The following is a 22,907-nucleotide window of genomic DNA, read 5'->3' as shown; positions in this document are numbered from 1 at the left end:
TTTCCACTTGGTAAAGAATGAAAAACTTTGCTTTGCAATAGATAAGAATGAAAAACTGGGCAATAGAAACAAATTCAAAGACAGGCATATTTGTTCATATCTTTAAATTATATATATCGGAAGAAGTAAATCCCTTAATCGATTCTTAATTATATTATAGACCAGTCTTTGTAATTAGCATTTGGATAGTTTAGTTTATAGTTTTTATTAATTATACAATAAACTTTTAAATAAATTTTCATATCAAAGTTTGTCTCAATTGTTTAAAACAGATAGTATATTGAATATCACAGCTTGAGTTTTAAAACTTGATTAATCCTATTTAAAATAAAGCTTGCAGAAATTTATTTCTATTGGCGAGCATAAATAAACACTATTATATTATATATCCATTTTCTACTATTATTTCCCCTTTCTTTTTATTATCTTTTGGTAGTTTAATGTTTGAAAATAAAGATAATTTATCAATGGTGTATAAAACAATTTTATACAGTATATATTTATTTTAGACCGTTAATGTACTATTTCACTCTTAAAGTTTTTGTATGCACCCTTGAAAAAAAATATTTAATTTATCTATGTTTATATCAAAATATCCTTAACTTTTTAATTTTGACTTTTCAATGCAAAGAACATAAATACTCCTTGTTTTATGCTTTTTTTTTTAATTAAAAAAAAACACTCTTTATTTTAAAACAAAAATAAAATGTAAAAATTACTAAAGATTTAGAATGGAGGCAAACTATCAAATTATTATTTTATAGTAAACAACTTTATTCAATATATAATTAAAACGAGAAATAAATACAATCAAAATCATTAAATTATTGGTCTTATAGTAAACAACTTTATTTAATATATAATTAAAACGAAAAATAAACACATGTAAGTGAAAAAGAGAGATGAAGAATCAAGATCTTTAATCATATCTAGTCATAGATCATATCTTCGGCGCATATAAATCGACTCTCAGGTTTATTCAAATTAAATCTATGTTGGAGGATAATTGAAAATTGGAGAGGTTGTTGAGATTGATGTCAACCCTTAGTGGATCTACATACCCTTTTGTATTCAAAATTGATTTTAACAAACGCATCAAGTTAAATTAAAGTGACAGTTTAAACTTAATAGCAGTTTATCCAAGAAAGAGCTCGTAGAGACCAGCATCCAAACTATGAGAAGAGCTAGTAAAACCAGGGATGAGCCACCACAAAACCTATGGGTTTATGGAGATGGAGAAAGCCAAGATCCAAGATCCTTCCTTAGAGTCATGTTTTTTTCTTCTTCTTTTGCTTGCTTACAATATTATTTGTAAAATATATATCAAGCTGATGCAAATCAATATCCACCAAAGAATCTAGCAAAAATCCTTCAATCAAATTGTCTTCCAACATTTATTTCATCAACATGATTAAAAATCCAAGACTTAAGAGATGGTAGTCCAAATCAACTAGGACCAACATGATATTGAATATCTCGTGGAAGAAAACTCTTGTACTTAACAAATTAAAGATAAATTTGAAAATGAAATTTCTAAATCGATGACAAATTGGAGATAATCCGATATTTTGAAAACAAAACAACCAATTATGTACTTGTAACATCTTTTTTTCAGGCTTCATCGCGAAAATTTCAAACAATAAAAATTCGGAGTTTGTACAAAAGTTAGGAAACAATCCTGTCAAAACTCAATTGTTTCCCTGCCTTCTATCGACTAGCTAGATAAGCAATTTAATCAACAAAAAAAACAACAAAAACAAAATGGATCTATTTCCATCTAACCATTTTTAACTTTGATTTTGACACAGTTGCATATAATTCTTTCCTTATATGTATGTCACATACAAAGATAAAATCTGCTGCAAGGAATTTGATACACGGAGGCAGAGCACGCCTTGATCTAGGTATGAGCTGCTTCACAGTATAAATTATAAAACATCCCCATAGAAACCTGATTCTGTTAATGCAAAATGTTATTGGTTGTATGATCCTGTTGAGGGGATCTTGCGAGAACCAGTCCCCTCCTGATTACCAACGAGCTTGTTGGATGATAACCTTCGCTTGTACCGTTTGAGAACGGAAGCCAAATTTTCCTTGCCCTTTGGGAAAGCCACATCACCAGCTGCAGTACCTGTACGTCCTTTCCTGCTAGAGATAGCGATTTCCACGTCTTTAATCAGCTCAAGCAACGTTGATGCAGTAGTGTTTTTGCCTCGGCCTGGTTTCACAATTGGGGGTAGCATCCCGTTAGAAAGAGGTGGGCTTGAATTTTGCTGGTGTGTAGTGGAAACTTGAAGGCAAAAACATGGGGCTGAAGGAGTACGAGGCTTCGAAAAAGCTGGTTCAATGATGCCCTGCTCATTAAAGCAAAGATAAAATAAAACATAAATAAAAGACATGCTAGCATTGTTGGAAGAGCATGCAAGGAACAAGATAATGAGCGACGGCTGTATGACATGTTCAACCAATTTCTCCAAGTGATCAATCAACAACAAATGAATACCCTGTTTTTTAGGCTTTGAACAACAGAATACCAATTTCTCTTTCTGAGACACAATACAGCCAGCAATCCGCGACTAGCTTCCATTTAAAAACGTACGTGAAAGCACAGTAAAAATTCAGATATTCTGACTACTTAAGATAGCAAATTCTTCATATAATTTACCTGGAGGCGATTGAGCACATAGGTGTATTTCCCCCAAAGCTCTGGCCGGCTTTCCAAAACTGAGAGGTCAAGAATACGGTGGATACACCAGACCCCAAAGCTTATTATTAAATCTGATCTCCATACACATCCCTCCCCACAGTTGGGAACTGAGGAAACCAAAGGATTAGAGGAATTTGCCTCATTGTTTTTCAACGAAGAAACAGATTTCCTATCAGAAGGAAAATAGCGAGTTTCACCCATATGAATAACTTGATTCATCTCCCTAGTTTCAATTTCATAAACAAATTTTTCCCTTGCTGCCACGCGATCAATCAGATCCTCATCAATTCCATCATTCTGTTTAAACAACCAATCAGACCCCTCCAGTTTTAAGAGCTTCACAATGCAAAGTCTAAGAGACCGAAGAAGTTTCCCCTCTATATACTCAAATGTAGTTTCTTGAACAATTGCATTAGGTCTGCTTCCTGCACCCTCCATTGCAACATTGTGAATTTTATCAGCAACACCAAACTGCTCAAAGGGCTGTCTAGACCAGAGGGATCCAGTGTCAAAACCAGAACTCAACTGTGAAGAGAATGCCTCTCTGACACTGTACACTTTAGATGGAGAGACTTCATCAAAGGCCAAATGAGCTCCTGCTCTTGATCCAGAATTTGAATATAAAGATGGTTCGTAACACATCCTACCAGCAAAAGAACCATATCCAACGGAACCATCCCATGGTGCACTCTTATCAGATGCATAGCCAGCTCTGTGGGGGATGGCATATCCTGAAATGTCCGGCAAGCTGTGGTACTTCTTAGTGTTAACTGAATTGACAGTATTAGCTGCAGGTCCAGAGGAGCAAGAATCATAATTGGATCTCTCAGATTGCAGTTGGCGATTTCTTGAGACAGCTACATTTTCAAACCCAGGGGGATGGCTTACACCTGAACCATTATGCAACTTTTTTCCCAAAGCAAACGCAAGGGAATCCCTGTAGTTTGTATTACTTGTGGAAGGGGACTTCAGCGATGACAATTGCATTGAACCATTTATGTTTTCAGAATTTATATCTTTCACGCCTCGGCTAAGATAGGATGCAGTCTGATAACCATGTATTGTAGCTGGCTGATGATCCCAAGCCTCGGATGAGTGAAGATTGCGCACACTGGAATAGCGCCTCTCACCAGAGTCAATGAAATTGCGGCTGGAATTTTGTACATATGCATCCAATAACTGGATGGGACTTGCCCGCACTGAGGAAGAACTCCTTTGAAGACCATATGAAGACTCTGAATTACTTTGCATCCTAGGCTGATTGGAATAGTCATATGGACCAGCGTTAATGAAAGTGTCAGAAAGTCTACCGCCTACAGGTGCTAAGTATTCAGAATAGTCCTTTCCACATACATCCATTTTCTGCAAGGAAGTGGTGGATCTCGAATCTACTCCAACACCCAGCAAAGCATCAATTTTCTTGGCCTTTGCTTCCTGGGTTGCTTGCCCATGGAAATCATAAAGCTGTCCCCAGAATTCATCAAGAATAGCAGCTAGCTGACGTCTTGCCGCACGTCCTAAACCTTCTAATCTTGATAGACTTCCAAAGCTACCCCCACCATCATCACTTTTCCCACTAATACTCTTGAATGATGGAGGGCCTTCTGATGTAGAAGATGGAGCATTAGCCAAAACCGCTCTAGATGATTCTTCAATTTCCCACGAGTCTCCATCATCATCATCCCTTTCCGCATTTGAATCGTCTTCAATTTCCACAGTCTTCTCTACTGGGGCATTTGTTTCCACTATAGTTTTTGTGTCTTCAAATCTAGAATCAGAACTATCATTAACTACAGTTGCTTCTGCCCCCGACTCTGATGTGGAAACAGATGATGTAACAAAATGATTCTCCTTTACATCATTCACCTGGGGATCATGTTCCATTATGGTTTCAGGTAGATCAGGACGAAAACTTGCAAGTGATACTTCTGAGTACTCTAAGGTCCTTGCTAAAGCTGGTTTTGGTTCCTCGGCCTCAACATATGCATCTTCATGACACACTGTTTCCGTTATATATGATTCTTCACCTTCAACCAGCGGATTTGATACAGTCTCTGGCATATCCCAGTTCAACACCTGAGCATTTAATTGAACATTGGCAGATCTTAAAGGTGTGGCAGCTAACCAAAGCATCAAACATAATGACATAAACCCAGCAAAAAGAAGAACAGAATATGAGGCAGACACACCATTCCCCACATTCCACCTCAAATCACCCGCCCAATCACTATTGCCAAATATCATTTCTACCAAAAAGACGATATTCAAGCCAAGCATCCCAATGAATATAACCAATGCCAAAAGTTCCAGAGACTGGGAGATCTTGTGTGCACCCATTATTGATCTAGACATGGCAACTCGAAAAAGGGGAATCACAGAAGATGGAAGTTGCAGAGCTACTAAAACTTGAGTGAATATGAGTAGCTGATACATCCCTTCAGCTCCTGAACTCCAGACGCAATAAAGGGCGGGAAGCACAGCAATCACTCTAATTGTCGCATAATGAAGCCAACCTGGAATATCCAGTTTTAAGAAACCATTTACTACTACTTGTCCGCCTAAACTCCAAGTTAATGCTGTAGTTTGATTTGCAAGAAACAAAATGAGTACAAAACCAAGCAGAGCTATTGGGCTACGCAACACCTGCAATGAGAATCATGGAATTATATTTGTTAAGAATGGATATGACAGATAGGATGTGAACAATTAATTTATTTGATGAAAATTAGTTATGTAGGAAAAGGAGACCTGTTCCATTGGTGACAGTGCATCCTGAAAAGTAAGCAAAACAGGACCTGTACTGTAGAATTCATTTGCTGAGGTAGTCATCAGTATATTATTTACCAAATAAAGACCACTGAAGACACATAAGATGGCCAAAAAATGATTATGACACAAGGCATCTTTAGAAATGTGTTCCGGTCCCTGATGCCACTGCAAAAACAAAATGAAATAGATCAGAGATGATGACAAGTGTGTGAGAGAAATGGTCAGATCAGAGACAATATTGTATAAGAAAGATCCACTTTGATAAAGAGATTGGTGTATTTACTTATAACTTATAAGAAACCTACTGGGGAACTAACGTTAAATTCTGTATGCCAAAAAACTATCTTCAATAGACTATCAGTTTGAGAATTTCTGAAACACCTTTTTTTCCCCATTTCCAATGTACCAATGTACCAATGTTCCAATTTCATTTCATACCTTCCTCGTGTAAGACACTACTGATGAACTCCCTTGCATTAAAAGAATTGATAGACATGGATCTAAAAGTCCTATTAAATATTTACTGAAGAGCCTTTAAAAATGTACAGTACAAGTAACATAATTTAGATGAACCGTTTGCCCACACAACAACATTATCAAAGAGAAACTATCGGTTACTATGCCTTCTCTTAGAATTAGGCCTGCTATTGAAAGACACATTTCCCCCCAACAAAAACTAGTAGCCTACTATTGAAAGACACATTTTCCCCCAACAAAAATATCTTCAACAATACTAATTTTATTTTCTACATGAAATTCCATTTTAAAATCATTCATGTTTCATGCCTGTCAACGAGCCAATTTCCAAGCAAGCATTAAGACGCAACACACAATTATTGAAACCATACTTGAGACATCTAAAAGGAGACCTTAAATTACTTGTATAGCTTTTGACGCGAGAGAACTCTTAAGCATGTTTCTCTTTTGACCATTCAAATATGCAAGTGTGTGAATAAAATTCAAGATATTATTAGACAAAGCAAGGATCTGGCGATAAAATTCTAGAGACAAAATCAATCAAACCAATCACTATACAAGATTTTTTAAACGAATACATAGAAAACAAGTTAGAATAATACTAAGTGATTACAATTTGACCGTTACTGCTCAAAATCCTTATCAATTTGACCGCAAGATTCATTAAAAATAATAAACTCCAACAGTAAGTCAACTTTCCGACCAAACCTGCTAATACAGCAAGAGTCGGAAGTTTCCTCTTTCTGAACAAGCAGAACATGAGGTGGAAATACACCAACAAGCAAATAAAAGATATCTCCTTGGCAGCATGCGATAGACATATGCATTTTACATACATTTGCTTAAATGAAAACTGAGAACGAGAGGAAATAACACCTGTACAATAGAGGAATGAAGGTAAAAGTTGTGAGGCACAAGTGTCGCTCCAAGAAGACTCATTAGCATAAATGCACTCTCCCCACTCAACTTTATTTGTATTCCATTCATGGAAAGTGGAACTTCTGATTGATTGATGAGTAGTCCAAGTATAAAAGAAACTAATACAAAGCCTGCCACAAACTGCCCTAGGAATTTTGCCTTCTCAATGTCCTACGCAAAGGCAATATAATAAGTCCAGTGTTGATCAACAGAGGATGGTGCATAAGTCAAGAATGATACTTACAAGGAGGACAGCAAGAAGTATATGAAAAACAGCACCAGTGGCAGTCAAAAAGACACAGGTGAACAAGTCCCACCCAAAAATAAGATTTAATCCTTGTGCCATTCCCAAGATCTTGCAAACAGTTTAAAGCATAGTTTCAAGTCAAAACAAATTTGAAAAATAGCAGATGACCATGTGTTAGTCAAATTCACTGGCATAGAGCCACCCAAATATTTAAAGCTAATCAACAGTAAAAGAATTACCATGTTAAGATCTAGCATAATCACTGAAATTTCTGTTTGAATTCCAAGAAGAAGGCATGTCCAAGTATCATACTCGTCACTGCAAATCTTTAGTAAAAAATGAGAAATTAGTCTATAAATAAAACATACTAATCAAGTGTATTAACAAGTTTTATCTGAGCTTGCTCATGTATACATCATGTTTTCTGCATGAGTTTGAAGCAGAAAAGATAGAAACCCAATATAGCCTCAGTAATCAACTCAATAAGCAGATCGAAGAGAAGACCATACTAGTGCCATAAGAAAAATACAATCCATCTTCCCAACCATATCGCAATTGAGGAAGAACTAAAAAGGAAAAGGGGGGAGTATAGAAAGAAACGTGGGGAGCAAAGCGACAATCTCATTCCTTTTATTTAACTATGCTTTTAAGATGAAAGAATAAAATAAAAAAAATACCAACGGACAAATGCTATTACCAATTCCATATAAACTTCCAAATTTAGTCTGGCAAAATGTAATTGGATTAACAAAATGCATTGCTAGAAGATTGAAATGAACAAGAAGTAATTTTTTGGGTTCATTTCTTCCTGATAAGTGACTTCTTCTTAATAGCCCTCCATCAATCTTTCAATTTCCTAATGTCAACTACTTATTTGACCGGGAGTGAATGGTAATACATTAAATAGTTTAAAAATAAAACTAAATATTTGTTTGAAAATCAAATAGAAGTTTGTTTTTTAGGGGGGGGTGTTAAAACAGTTCTGAGTGCAGTAGCTTTTCAATATAATAACAATCTCAATACATCAACGGTTTGATTGTATAAATCCCAAAAGTGGATGACATGATACCTGAGCAAGATCTCTTCCGGTGATTACAGCAACCCTTGCAGATATGTACTGACAGAAGATAGCAGCGAAATTGAAAATCAGTGTGAAAGCCATCAGATCAAAACCAAACCTTGCGCCACCTTCGACACTTGCAACCCACTTTCCAGGGTCAACATATCCTACCGAAATCAAAAGCATGGGTACAAGAGCCGGAAGTAACCGGCTAAGAAATCCTGGAGGGTGATTATTACTCAATTTCTCACCCTCCATTGTACTCTTCGTCTGTTCCGTTCTCAAAGTCTCTGCTTCCATTTTTCTTCTTTGAACACAGCCGCAAGGCCCGGAAAAATATGATGCTCAGACAAACACTTTGAAGTAGCTAAAACTCTCGATGGCCAATAGATAATTGTACAAGTGTATCTCAACTATATTTCTATCAAAATACACTATATATTACATGCCAATCTTCAATATACTAGCTGCTTTATATTTAAACTATATAATAAGTCAACTTATAAAACTCAAAAGGATTTGCAATTTGCAAATATTTTTACAAAAAGCATATCCTAAACCAGCAACCAGACTATAATAACATCAACAATTAACGGTGATCATCGAATACAAATCTGATGTTTTCAATCAAGTCAACCTATATGCCATCACAAAAGAAAATTCACAACGCCCCAACTAACTGTTTCAATCATCACCTCAACATGACTGAAAATGAATCCAATTGATGTCAAGATTTTTCAAATAGAGCAGCGGCGATCCCCGATTGCAGTCCAAAAAAAGGATCTCCTGAAAATATCAATCACTCTTCAAATCCTGCATCAAATTGACCAATGAAACAACATCAATATAAAAAGATAAACAGAATATTAGAAAACAGAGTAATAAATTTCAGCATTTAAGAATTAATTGTTACTATTATCCCAATTTAGATTGCAATTAATTAATTAAGAAGAAGAAGAATACTAGTCTCATACGGTTATGAGTTTGACCAAAGCAAGTGTTAGCAAATAGGAAACAAGAAATCTTAATCTAAATGAAAAATAATAGTAAACCGACTTTATCAATCATGAGAATCAGAGCCAAAAATATCTTACAGCATAAAAGAAAAAAAAAAAGTTGAAAGAAAATAAGGATTAAATGAATCCACGTAGACAATCACGGTTGAAATAGAATACAAGTGGCGAAACGTGATTCAGCAATAATTAATTGAATTGAACGTAGTTGCAGAGAGAAAGAAAGAAGCAGAAGAAGAAGCAAAGTAAAACCCTTAACCCTACAGTGAAAAAAGTAGAAGTAATAAAAAAAAAAACGTTAGCGTGGATCTGATTGAGGTGAACATTTGCACGAGTTTCAAAGAAGATGATGACAGTAGAGGTTTGTATTGATTACCGTACAGTTAGGGTTATGTGACTGTAATCTGTTGAACCATCTTATTTTCTTCTTGTATTGAGTCAGTTCTGGGAAGTAGATCTCACAACTTTGAATAACTTCACGGAACCATGTCTAGATGATAATAATAATAATAATAATTGATGATAATAATATAGTATTATTTATTTGTACGTATGAAGAGAGAGAAACAGAGATGAACTAAGTTATAAAATTATATGGGTTGGGGTTTCAAGATGAAGGAAGAGAGAGAAAGAGGGTTCAAAAGCCAAAAGGAGGCTAGAAAGCTCTCAATAAAGACACTTATCGTTTTTCTATATTTCTCTCCTTTCTTCATATTTTCACTTCTACTTCTCATTCTTTTTCTTTTCTTCTATTTTTGTTTTTTATATATTCTCATCTACATAATCATTTTACTATTTCAATTTTAATGCATGGAATATTGTCATTATAACTTTTAAAATTATAAATATATTTCTATTGCAGAATTGTGAACACATTTTATTAATTAATAATAAATATATTTGAAAGCCAGTATCTATGAACATATTTTAAGAAGTAATAATATTTTTGGATCTATGTGTAAAAATGTGTTACACTTTCCATATATAATAATTAATTTTACAAATTCGTTTTTAAAAATGGATATCGTAATATATATTTTATGAACACGTGTTAATGAATTCAAAAATAGAAATTTTTATTTAAAGAACAATTTTAAATTTTATTTTGTTTATTACACAAATTTCAAGTTAAATTTTTTTATTTTAATACACTAACATATACTTTTAAGATGTATGTTAGCATTTTCTATCTTTTTCATATAAGTATTGTTTATTTGACTTTAGTTTTAAAATATATTTTTGATGAAATAGCTTTATTATTATAATCTCTAATAATTTTGTTTGTCTTGTTCAATTGAAATTGACCATTGTCTTGCGGTTTTAGCATATAATCCCCTAAATTATTAGGCCACACAAAATTTGAGTTTTCAAAAAATTAATATTCAATTTTTAATATACTTTGAATACTACATTTTTATATTTGGGTGATTAACAAATAGACAAGGAGCTTATTAGAAAAAAAATTGTTTAATAAGAACCTTGCCAAGTTTTTTAATTATTTATGAAAGGTACCTTGCCAAGTTGTATATGAAGTAAATCTTCTGTCAAAAAAGAAAGTTGTTTCAAGCAAATCTATGAAATGTCTTGCAAGTAGTAAATGGCAATCTGTTTGTTATTTTGTTTATTTCCATAACTCTTCGTTATTAAGATATACTGTATTTGGTAGATAAATGTTTTTGTTTTTAAAAAAAAAGGGGCTAAAGGAGCACACCAAGATACTACTGGATGTCAATAGCATGTTGATATTGCTCATAAAAACCAAACCTAAAAATTACTATTACTATTTAGATATAAACACACACAATTTACCTAATCACAACTACTTAACTAGTGTTTAGGCACAATTATGCGCCAAAGTTTGTTTTTTATAGGTAAAAGTTAAGCATAAAAAATGTTTTTAATTGTTTTAAGAGGGTAGTATATATGAAGTATGATTATGAATCCTCGATTATACTAAAAGTGAAAATTTATAAGTATTGTTGATTATTGGTGACACTACATCGTTTAGATACCATTAATGTAAGTAATTAAAGATTAGTATTAATTAGCATACCTCTAAAAAAAGTAATTTTTCATTAATAAAAGTATTTATAACATTAATTTTATAATGTAATGTTGATCATTAAAAAACCAAGTCAGATATAAGAATCGTCAAATTTAAATTCTCTAACCATAATTTGTTCCAATTATTATAATAAAAATATATAATTTTATAGTAATTAAGAATTTTAATTAATTATTTTTTCAAAAAAAATAATTAATTATAATTTAAAATTTAATATATTAAAAAACTATAATATTCTTTAAACTGTCATTTATGGAAACTTGTAGTATAAAATGAAAATAGAAAAGTTACTAAAAATAAAATGTACATCAAATTACATGTATAAAAGGTTAATTTTATGTTAATTTTTCATATAAAAGGTTGCACAATGACAAATAAATAAATAAAAGAACAATAAATATTACTGACAACAAATCTTACATGAGAACGTAAAAAAAAATTACATGAGTATTCATTCTCAACTTACATGTATAAAAATAATTACAAGAAAACAAATTGTTCTTTCGTTAAAAATAATTAACACTATTTTTTTTTCCACCTCTATTTAGTTCAAGAAAACACTTTTATATAAACATGGTCTATATTCTATAGGATTGTACTATTGTGTCCTTATATGTTCTAAGAGATTAGGAATCTAAATCAAAAAGAAGAGAAAAATCATAAAATACTATAATTTATCTCTCGTTTGCTGTTTTATTTATCACGCCTCTTTTTTCTTTTCTTTTCAAAACTGAAGTCATTTCCTATACATTTATTTATCTTATTTTTCTTATATAATAATAATAATAATAAATAATAAATAAAATCTAGCCCGGTGTAGGTTAGCATGAATTAGGGGACGTTGAATAAATTATAAAACAGAGGTTTTAAGTTAAAACCTAATAAACTAATATAATTATTAATTAATTGATATTTATTCGTAAAAAAAAAATCTTTATTTTCATTTTCTTTTCAAACAACAGATAATCTTTTTTCCTACTCTTCCTTATCACTTTTGTCTATCTCATTTTCTTTCAAAAACAAACAAAAAGAGTATTAAGTTGTGGAGCAATTTGAAATAAACAAACAAAGTTTGGGGTAGGGTGGTGAATAAGTTGGGGTGCAGGTTAAGTTGACAAACGAACTATAAGGGCATATTTCTCTTTCTCAAATTGTTGGTTTTAATTATTGGAGGACGAATTGCTTAACAAGTTGTGTGGTTTGCTTGTTTGTGGTTAATTACTTAATTTCGATTAATAGATATGGAGTTGACTTCAAAAATAGAGATAGAAAGCGAGGTGGAGGAAATAAAAACATAACTTGATCGTTACAACAAAAACTAATTTTAGTGACAATGATTATAATTTTCGGTAAATGTTTGAAAAAAATTTATATGATAATAACTATCGTGGATAAAAGTGATTTATATTTTTATCTAATTTATGAACTATTGATCCATAGTAATTTTTATAATACATCATCTTTTGTAATTTCGTTTTAGTCTAAATATCTATTAGATAGTTGATTTGTGATATTTGAAAATAAAAATTATTTTTTCTACTTTGGCATGAGAGATCAAATTCTATTAAACCTCATTTAGAAAAAAATTTCAATATCTCAATAATTATCTATGAGCTATACTTTTGTAGACCCACTTTAATAAGTGATATTGAGTTCAATAAAATAATATATTTTATAAAACTGTTTTCTATGTATGTAAGAAAACATTGTAATAATTAAAATGTCTAAATTGAAACAATATATGTAAATGCGATGTCTTAAATCATTTGTGCAAATTTTTGAAAAACTCCATATTTTGAAATAAATAATTATTGCACTTGAAATTTTGAAATAATGTTATATTAAAAGAAACCAATTTTTTTTAAGAATTTTCTATATTTATGGAAGAAGTAGTAGCACTACCAAAACAATAGAAAAATTACTCTTATCACAAATCAGCAACCCTCAAGATCGAACAATTAGATGGATGAAATATGCTTAATGTTACATTATAAGTTTCGGTTTCCAATTCTCAATATATATATGTATACTTAAAAGACTCACATAAAAAGGGTAAAAGGGTGTTGAGCTATTCACACAAACAAAATTTGGGTGATTATACTTTTTCTTTTAGTATGTTTCAAAAATTTATTTTAAAAAGCTTTTGGTATATTTATTTTTTGGTTTTTTATTTTTATAAAAATGTGTGTTTTGTTGGTTCTCTTTTAAGATTTATCGAATATTATTTCCAGTATAAATAATTTTACACTGACAATTAACATAATATCATTGTTTAGATAGTTATTTTATGATAGCGATTACAATTATTTGGTGAAATAATAAAATCAATTATTCAATATTGACTGTTGGTAAAGTTGATTTATACTTATAATGTATAGTTTTTCTCTATTTTGTAAGTAAAAGAGGTAAAGTGGGTGTTTTTAGTAGAAAGTGGGATAAGAGTGCAATTGAAAGGGTATGTGGTAAAAAAAAAAAGTTCAATTGTCACGTGCCAAAATTTGCAGTTCAATATTGGGCCCAATAATGAAACGTTCCTACATTGAAATGTTGCAAAGGGCCTGTTTGAGGAATTCAACACGCTTAGATCCAAATAGGTTCTACATTGAGAAATTTATTATTCATTATCTCATCATTAAATTTTTTTTTTACTCCTACTATTTAATAGTCAAAATTTAAAATAAAAAATTCAAAAAATTTGTATTTTATATTAATGTGAAACTTCTGAAATTTAATTTTTCATAAGTTTAATATTTATTTAAATATAGATGAATGTGAAATTTTTGAAACACAAATTTTTCAAAAGTTTTAAATTTTTAGATTAATGTGAAATTTCTGAAATATTTTTTTTCCAAAAGTTTACAAAAACATCAAAATTTTGGATGAATATGAAACTTTTAAAATGCAATATTTTTAAAAGTTTACAAAAATTTTGAATAACTTTGACACTTTCAAAATGCAATTTTTCAAAAAATTTAAAACTTAAAATAAATATGAAACTTCTAAAATACATTTTTTTTTTTACAATTCGTTAAAAAAGTTCAAAATTTTAAAATTTGAGATAAAAAATAATAATAATCTTTTCATATATTTTGAAAAATATGGAAGGTAAAGGTGAAGAGGTATGTGATTCCATTTCTCTTCTAGTTTTTTTTAGTAGAGTTAGAAATGAGCATAGCCCAATTGTGTCTTAAATACAATAATTGCTGATCTATAGTGATGATTTGATGATACCTGCAAAAGTTTTCGCTTCACTTTCATAAATACATTTTTTTTTTATGAAATGCATATACATTTTTATCTCATTCTCATAAGTTTTAATGGTGAAAAAATTACAATCGTTTTTGTTAATTTTTTTTTCTTTCGAACAGTTTTTTTTAAGAGTTTATACATTAAGCTAGCTGCGTTCTTGAGAATGTTGAAACTATTATGAACTCTTGTAATAAATAATAAAAAATTCAAAAAATGTATATGAGTAGTTTCTAGTTGGAACAAAAATAATTGCATCCAGTCTATTCCAAATTACTCTTAATTTAATTGAATCTAATATAACTTTCATATGAAAGCAATCTAAATTCAACAACATGCTGTTTTAAAAAAGTGATAGGGTGATCGTTGTCTCAAAACCAATTCAAATCCAGCTGCAAATATCCCTTAACTATCACTGAAATAAATTTATTTTTTTCTTTTTTTTAACTAGACTATCATTTTAGATTTGTTAGGTTACTATTGCCAATTATTTATTTTCCAACTAGAATATAAAGGAATTTTTAAATTTCCTTTCGCCACGTTTAATTTTTGTGAGATATAATGGAATTAACTTCATTTGTTTTTAGATATAAACAAAAAACAATGTTAATTTAATGTTTTAAATTACAAGCAAATTTTATCTAATTTTTATGTGTAAATCAGATATGTTCTACGTACAACCACTTACGAATCTTGTCAGGTTTTATTGGAAGGACTAACATAGGATTATATATATTATTTTCAACTAATTTTATATGTTTGATTTTAATGTAGTGGTAATTCTAATTTTTAGATAATTTATAAATATCCAATTCCAATTTAAATATTTACAATTTTGTCAAACAAACTATTATATTTATAATAAAAATATCAAAATCATTATCACATAGAATTAAACCAGAAACATAAAGTTTATAAAAATATCTATTATCACTAAATCGCTTTATAATTTGATATTATTAGCAAGACATTAATTATATATATTATAGATAATTATAATTGTAGGTATACCTATTTTTACCGAAAAAGAAAACTTTGGGAACTTTAACGTCGCCATAGTATCTCGTGTCACAACTAAGCTCTGCGGGTAAGTACAAATGCATATATTATCATTCAAACCTTGTGAAACTCAAATTATTATCATTCAAACCTTGTGAAACCCAAATAGACAGCAAACTTTCTCAAAGAGTTTCAAGGTCGAGTTTAAACTTGAGACCTTAGTTAAATTAAAAGAGTTATATATCATGTCATCTAAACGCTTATTATTCCTTAAATATCATTTTATTGATTTTAATCTTCTTAATCTTATCATTCCATAAATATTTTTCAATTAATTTAAACTTTACTTTTTCGAAAACTTCTTCTCCTTCGATGACATATAATAAAGAGCATTTTGGTTAAACTAACTATTTTTAATTAGCATTAAATATTTTTTTTTGTCACTTATATTTATTTTTACAAAAACATAACCATATTATGATTGTTGGGCCCAACCCATATCGTTAAACAAATGAGGAAAATTAGATTTTATATTTTCACAATCGAATCTATATCCTTCATTTAAAAAATTTACCCTTTAACCTACTCAAATACCATTAAGTATATATTAAAAATTTAAACAAATTCAAAAAATATATATTTTTTCTTTAAAATTCTCTTATTGGAAATTTCGTTCCTGAAATTTCTGGTAGTTAATTTTTCAATATTGGAAATTTTATTTTTTAAAATTTTCAAGAGTGAGTGTCATTTAAAAATTTGAAAATTCAATAGCTGTTCTCTATCGAAAATTTCATTTTTGAAATTTCTGGTATTGAAAAATAACTATCGGAAACTTCATTCTTTCTTGACATTTTCGTTACAATTTTTGTTTTTAGTTTTTTTATATAATTATTTCATATTCAATTTATTTTCAGTGAGATTAGAAAAGCAAAAAGTACCGTTGAACATTCTCGAGTTTGACATCTTACACAATACAACATTTTTTATTACATTTTTCATTCATTTTTTTTCAGTGAGAACTAGAGGAGTGAAAAACACTATAGAACATTCTCGAGTTCAACCTCCTACACAATCTAATAGGAGAACCCTCGTTGAAAAAATAAGAAAGAGTAACTCATTGGTTATGAAGTCGACACATTAAACTAATAGTACATGACTTCCTTCCTCTTTTTTTCGGTCTCTATCTCAAAACAAATAATGATAGCAATTACTCGATTTTGTCGGTCAACCTTTTGTCCATAATATGACAACTTCTCGTTACTAAAAAATTTGATCAATTGTGAATGATTTAATCAAATTTATGCATAATGGTGTTTTTTATCCCTATTACAAAAACAAAAAATCAGAAAATAAAAAATAAAAAATTTAGTTACAATTCAAAATTTACCCTTTAACTTACTAAAATACCATTAAGCAAATAATAAAAAATTTAGTGTAATAATTTTTTGATAAACAATTTAAACTATCGAAAATTGTGTTTTGAAATTTTCAATATTGTCGATTTGTGTACTAAATGTTTTAAATAAATAATGTAATTATTGAAAACTTTGGTGAGGAGGTAAGATTTTAGACTATTTTTTTTATATTTAATTAAATAAAAATAAAAAGAATAAAATTGAGTTTTTATATTTTAAAGAGGTATAAATCTAATTATGATGTATAAAATCCAATTTTTACAAATGAGATATCATAGAAGGGGTGGAACATGCATCCAAACCCTATTGGGCTAAGAAACAGCCAATCTAGCTATAAAAAGTGGACTGCCCAATTACTTATCGATGAATGTTGATCAGCCCTTCCTTTATAAACACCTGGATATTTTGATATAAAAGTGGAGAAAAGTGTATGAAAGAAAAAAAATAAATTGTAATGAACTAATGATTACAAATAAGAGATATATGTACCTGAAAATTTTAGAAACGGCTAATGTGGGTCCCTAGAGTAATATATTTTTAGGGAGGGACCCAACAGTAGTTGAGACAGTGGAATCACCGCGGCATGGGAATCATGAGCATATTCCTTTTGACCAACATATTCTTCATCCAAGTTACCTTTTTTAGAAGATATTACAAGCTTTTTTTTATTCATTTTGACCATCAAACAGTAGTAGGTATCAATTTATTTTTCTAAGAAAAAAAAAAACATCTTGTAATCTCATCTGATTTTTTTATATGGAGTAGCAAACTTTTGAATTAACCCTTCTACTAATTACTTTATTAATTAACTCTTCAAAAGTAATAAAGTAATCTCAAAAGAAAAAAATTTCAACCTTTAAAATAAATTTATTAAAAAAAAGTTTATTTATTAAAAAAAATATTTATTTAAATCGATAGAAATTATGTTGATTAACTACAATTTAAAATCGTTAAAAATAAAAATGATAAGTTTGTGAACAAGTTAGAATAACACTAAGTAATTACAATTTAACTGCTAAATTTTCAAAATCATTTACAATCTTTAAGAAAATAAACCTTTAAAACTTTAAACTTTAAACTTTAAAAACATATTTAACTTTTTATTTATTTACATCATTAACAACTATCCAAAAATAAATTTTGAATAATTAAATTAAATGTAATGATCAAAGAATGCATGCATGTAAGAGATAAATACATATTTTATTACATAGACTTCCTATATACTGTAACATCATATGTTCTTGGAAATCTGTCTTGCAAGCTAAGCCAAACAAAAAAACTAACAGAAATTAAAACAAGCTTTCATTACGCTAATCGATACAGAAAACTTATTCAATTACCATGATGGACTATGCTTTTATATCATATATAGTGTTTGCATGCTTATCATTTCAACATGAAAATTTCACAGATGAATTGGAATTAATTAGTTATACGGAGTATATCTTTTTCTCCGTGTATAATTCACTCTACACCTATATTTCTTTAGCAACACTCCACACCTATGTACTACTTTACTCATATTTATTATTTCCATTTTTTTTTACAACCAATGTTATATATCAGTGTTATTGTTATTAGTAATTATTCAAATTACACTAAAAAAAATTGAACTTTTAATTTTTTTTTATCACTATGCTCGTTAATTACTTCAAGTTTAAATGATAAAAATAGAAAAATTATTAACAACAATACAAACTATTTCCTTTATTTTATTATAAATATTGCATAATTGAGATATTTATTTATTACAAATTATTTGTCATTTTTAGAAAAATTATATCTCTTAAAAATTACTTTAGTTAGATGTTAATTATAAGTTAGTTATGTTATTTATAAATTAATTAGTTTAATTTAAGTATATAAGTTTTATTATATCTATTATTATAATTATCTTTTTAATTTAATCAATATAGATGTTATCTATATATTTTTCTCTCATCGGTAACTTGATATGATGATTTTATATATTCTATTATGATATTAGAGAGCTAATTATTTCACTATTTTCTTTCTAGAAAATTTATTGGGAAAATTTTCATATAAACTTAATTGATTTATCTTTTCTTTCTCATTTGATTCTTGAACAATTTGTTAATTTTTCTCTATTTTTTTCTTTTAAAACTAGGTTTTTCTCCTTCTTTCTTTATTTTCTTCTCTTTTCTTCTCAACTTTCAACTTATAATTATCTCATAGTGATAATAAATAAAAAATAAACCCATCAAATTAACAACGGACATTAAGGCAACGTGTTTGTCAACAAAGTTATTTCAAGATTCAAGACTTCTTCAATGTTTTGATATCAACTTCATTTCAATATCAACAACTTTCATCAAGTATAAAAAAAATATGAAGTCAAGTGTATTTATTGAAGAATTTATCAAGAACACTAACAATATCTAGTGGCAAAATTATTATTTTTAGTCAAATTGGCATTCAACAAAAATGCAAGCAAAATAGTGTAAACTCTATATTAAATACTTACGACAACAAAAAATAAGATTGTTCTTATTTCTAAAAATAATCCATAGTTGGTTTCTCTTTTAGAAGTCTTAATGTCCAAAAAGTTGCGCATGAGATTTTGTTCAAAAAAATCAAAAGAGAAAATCTTGCATGGAGATGTAAACTCAATTCAACACCTACTACAACAAAAAAGAGAAAAAATAATATTGCATTAAAATATTTGTTGTTCTAATTTCAAACAAAGAATAAATTTTCCAAAAATTTTTTAGTAAATTTATTTCGACATTTCAAATTTTATCGGTCAATATATTTCGGTCGATGTATTTCAGTGTTTCTCATTGTATTTCTTTATTTTTTACAATATTATATTATTGTGTTATTCATCCCAAATTAAAAGCGACCTGAATACTATTGTTTTATTCATCCGGAATTAGAAGGTTGCGAACACCTTTTAACTTGCAAATATTAGAGAGCTAAAATTACTCACAAATTAGTTAATTTAGTAGTAATGTATCTCAATTAGAAATTAGTTATTCTAATTTAGTTATATAAATTTTATTATACCTACTATTATAATTATATTTCTCGTTTAATAATACAAAAGTTATTTTTATTTTCCTCTGCAATGATTTTGCATTCTAACAGTATCATTATAAATAATTATTTTCCAAAATTATCATCATTAAACTAAATCATTCTTATAATGAGACAAAGATAATAATATAATTACCAATTTTTTTATTTACATGTATGATGCATAAATACAAGTATGGAATACAGATATAATGTTTTATAAAAAATTAAGGTACGAAGGTATCAATAAATAAAAAAAAAACATAATTATTTATACAATTTAATTAAAATATTTAAATTATTTAATTTATAACACAAAATCACAAATTATATTTATTTATTCCAACAAATTAACTGAAATATCAAAATAATAATATTTAATGTATAAAATATTCATCAATATCAATTGTAATAAAAAGAAATATAAAAAAAATCAAAGTACTTATTCCATTATTTAAAAAGGACTTGTGCTTTATAGATTTACACGAGAAAACTAGCGAAAGAAAAGGAATTTAAATGAATGAGAAAAAGAATTTAAAGAAAAGTTGCGAGAAGCAGCTTTGGCGGTGGTGCTAAGGATAAAAGTTGAAGTCGGTTTTGTCTCAAAAATAAGCGACAAATAGTCTTTAAAGAAGCCATATCGACTGCATTACATGTTCAAATGCACCCTTTGGTTTTGTCTTTTAAGTGATTCATTCATTCCTAACATTTTTTGGGTATAACTCTCATAATGTTTTGTGCATGACTAAAATATAGTAAAGTATATGGCAGATTCATCTATCCCCCAAAAGGAGTATATCACTTATTCGATGCACCAGCGGATCTACATATGGCAGGTTCATCTATCTCAAATGCCACTTAATATATATTTTCTTTACTACCAATAAAAATAGTGTACCGGTATTATTTAAAAACTTAATCAATAATTAAGCAAGTTTTTCACTAATTTATTCACTAACAGTATTTATATATTGCATATTAAAAATTAATTAAATTAATAATATAATTAAAAATCATAACAAATCAAAAGACATCTAAAATATAAAATTTAAATAATATCAAAAGATATTAATTTGCGAATAGTCATTTTCTCTAAACTTCTAAAAATAATTTTATTATTATAAATAAATACAAAATAATTTTTATTTTCTAAAAGTCTATAAAAAATAATTCTCAAATTATTGAATAACAAAACATATAAGCTATAATTTTTTTCATTATATCTAGTCCATTCATAAAACTCATACTAAATTCGCTAATTTACACATACAAAACATAACTCTAAGTTTGAATGTTGTCGAAAAGTGATCCATAATTAATAGCAATTTAAATATAATATGTGCTGTCAAAAACAGGTTATCACATCTCTTTAAATTGAACAAGCATCGTCAAACTAGCCTATGTATAACAACGGTTTAAGTGAAACAAACATGATTAAAAAAGTGACCAATAATAACATTTTAAAAAGTGCTGTGATAGGTGTTTAACCGCTATAACAAAAAAAAAAAGAAACTATAATATTTTTTGTCTATAGTAACACAAGTACGTCTAATATATACTTAATAATCAAAAGATAATCTTTACCATTTTTAGTAAAAAATAAATGTTATAATAAGAAAAAAAAAATAAACATAATATTTTATTAAAATTTAATAAACATAATAACATCAATAGTTGGACTGAGACCATATTTTATTAAAATGGTAAATCAAGATGTTGCCTAAAAGCACCGTCGTAGGCCTAGAATAAACGACGCCAAAGCCTTAATTATCTAGTTTAGTATGGTTTTCATGTTGTCTATTTAAATAAATTATAGAGTATTTAATTCCATTTCAACTCGTAAAAATAATAAATATATAAAAAATAAAATTAAGTGTCCATTTTATTTTTGCATCCAATCAAGGTATCTCTACGCATAGACTCGCTTTTTTACTGCAAATTTTGGAAAAAAAAAACATTAAAATATGTAATCAAACATATACTAGATGTTGAGTCTTAAGATATTAAGTTTGAAACCATCCTATTTAATTTGTAAGGTTTTGTGTATCTCTGTAGTCCCGTTAATATATTTGCTTATAAATTATATATGCTTATATAAAATATAAAGTACACTAAATATCTCGAAAATGCTTTTGAGTTTATGTTGTGTTAAGTTTTAGTCCAAAAATGTGGGTATTGCTCGCTACAGGATTCAAACGTTCTCTTCAAGAAAGCAATAAGCACATGCAACCTAATTGATTGCAAATCATGAGTTCCTTGCTTTGGATTTTTTTCTTTGACTAGCTAAAAACCGTCCAGTACAAAATTATTTTGTAGTGTTGGATATTCGAGATTAATTTTTAAAAAATAAGATAAATTTGATAAAATAAACTACTTTTCATCTCAAAATAACTGAATTATTCGTTCATTTTAAATATATTAAAAAAAATTAAAAATAAAAATAATAATAATATTTTTATTAAATTATTTTTATTAAACATTAGTGTATTATCCATGTAATAAATATATAATAAGTCAATTATTATAGATAGAAGGAGTAATATTCATTGTTATACAATAATTTATACTTTTCATAATAACGTTCTTTTGAAAAGTTGTTAATTTGTTGAATTGGAATAGAAAGGAGCCCCTCCAAAACTTTTATAATTTTTAAACAATAAATTTTTTGCGCATTTCTGTTTGAAACTGAAGTTCTGCCATGCATTATATATTTTTCCAAAAAAGGATAGAAGTTAGACTCAAATAGTTGCTTAAATTATGGAGCTTTTCTATTGCAGAAAAATGATAACATAATGTCAATATAAATCAAATTTTCATTAATAATGAATAATTAATATTGATTTTGTCATGTCGTCTTGTAATTATAACTTATTTTATTTTATAATTGAATATTTATTTTATGACGAAAACTACAATCATAGATAAAATGATAAAATCTAATTATTTCTATTA

General features: G+C 28.5%; 1 protein-coding gene across 1 annotated transcript; it reads right to left on the bottom strand.

Annotated features, from left to right (window-relative positions):
- Positions 1 to 1,587: 1,587 nt before the first annotated feature.
- On the bottom strand, positions 1,588 to 9,866 carry LOC101495756 (ethylene-insensitive protein 2.1). Its single transcript, XM_004493919.4, has 8 exons — positions 9,568 to 9,866; positions 8,188 to 8,991; positions 7,358 to 7,444; positions 7,116 to 7,226; positions 6,830 to 7,042; positions 5,456 to 5,641; positions 2,666 to 5,350; positions 1,588 to 2,354 (listed from the first exon to the last, which is right to left on the bottom strand). The coding sequence occupies exons 2-8, from the start codon at positions 8,476 to 8,478 to the stop codon at positions 1,974 to 1,976; spliced, it is 3,954 nt and encodes a 1,317-aa protein (XP_004493976.1). The 5' UTR covers positions 8,479 to 8,991; positions 9,568 to 9,866; the 3' UTR covers positions 1,588 to 1,973.
- Between the last annotated feature and the right edge of the window lie 13,041 nt (positions 9,867 to 22,907).

This window comes from Cicer arietinum, chromosome 3, assembly GCF_000331145.2.
Source record: "Cicer arietinum cultivar CDC Frontier isolate Library 1 chromosome 3, Cicar.CDCFrontier_v2.0, whole genome shotgun sequence".
NCBI classification, from domain to species: Eukaryota; Viridiplantae; Streptophyta; class Magnoliopsida; order Fabales; family Fabaceae; genus Cicer; species Cicer arietinum.
This window is presented reverse-complemented; position numbering and strand designations above follow the sequence as displayed.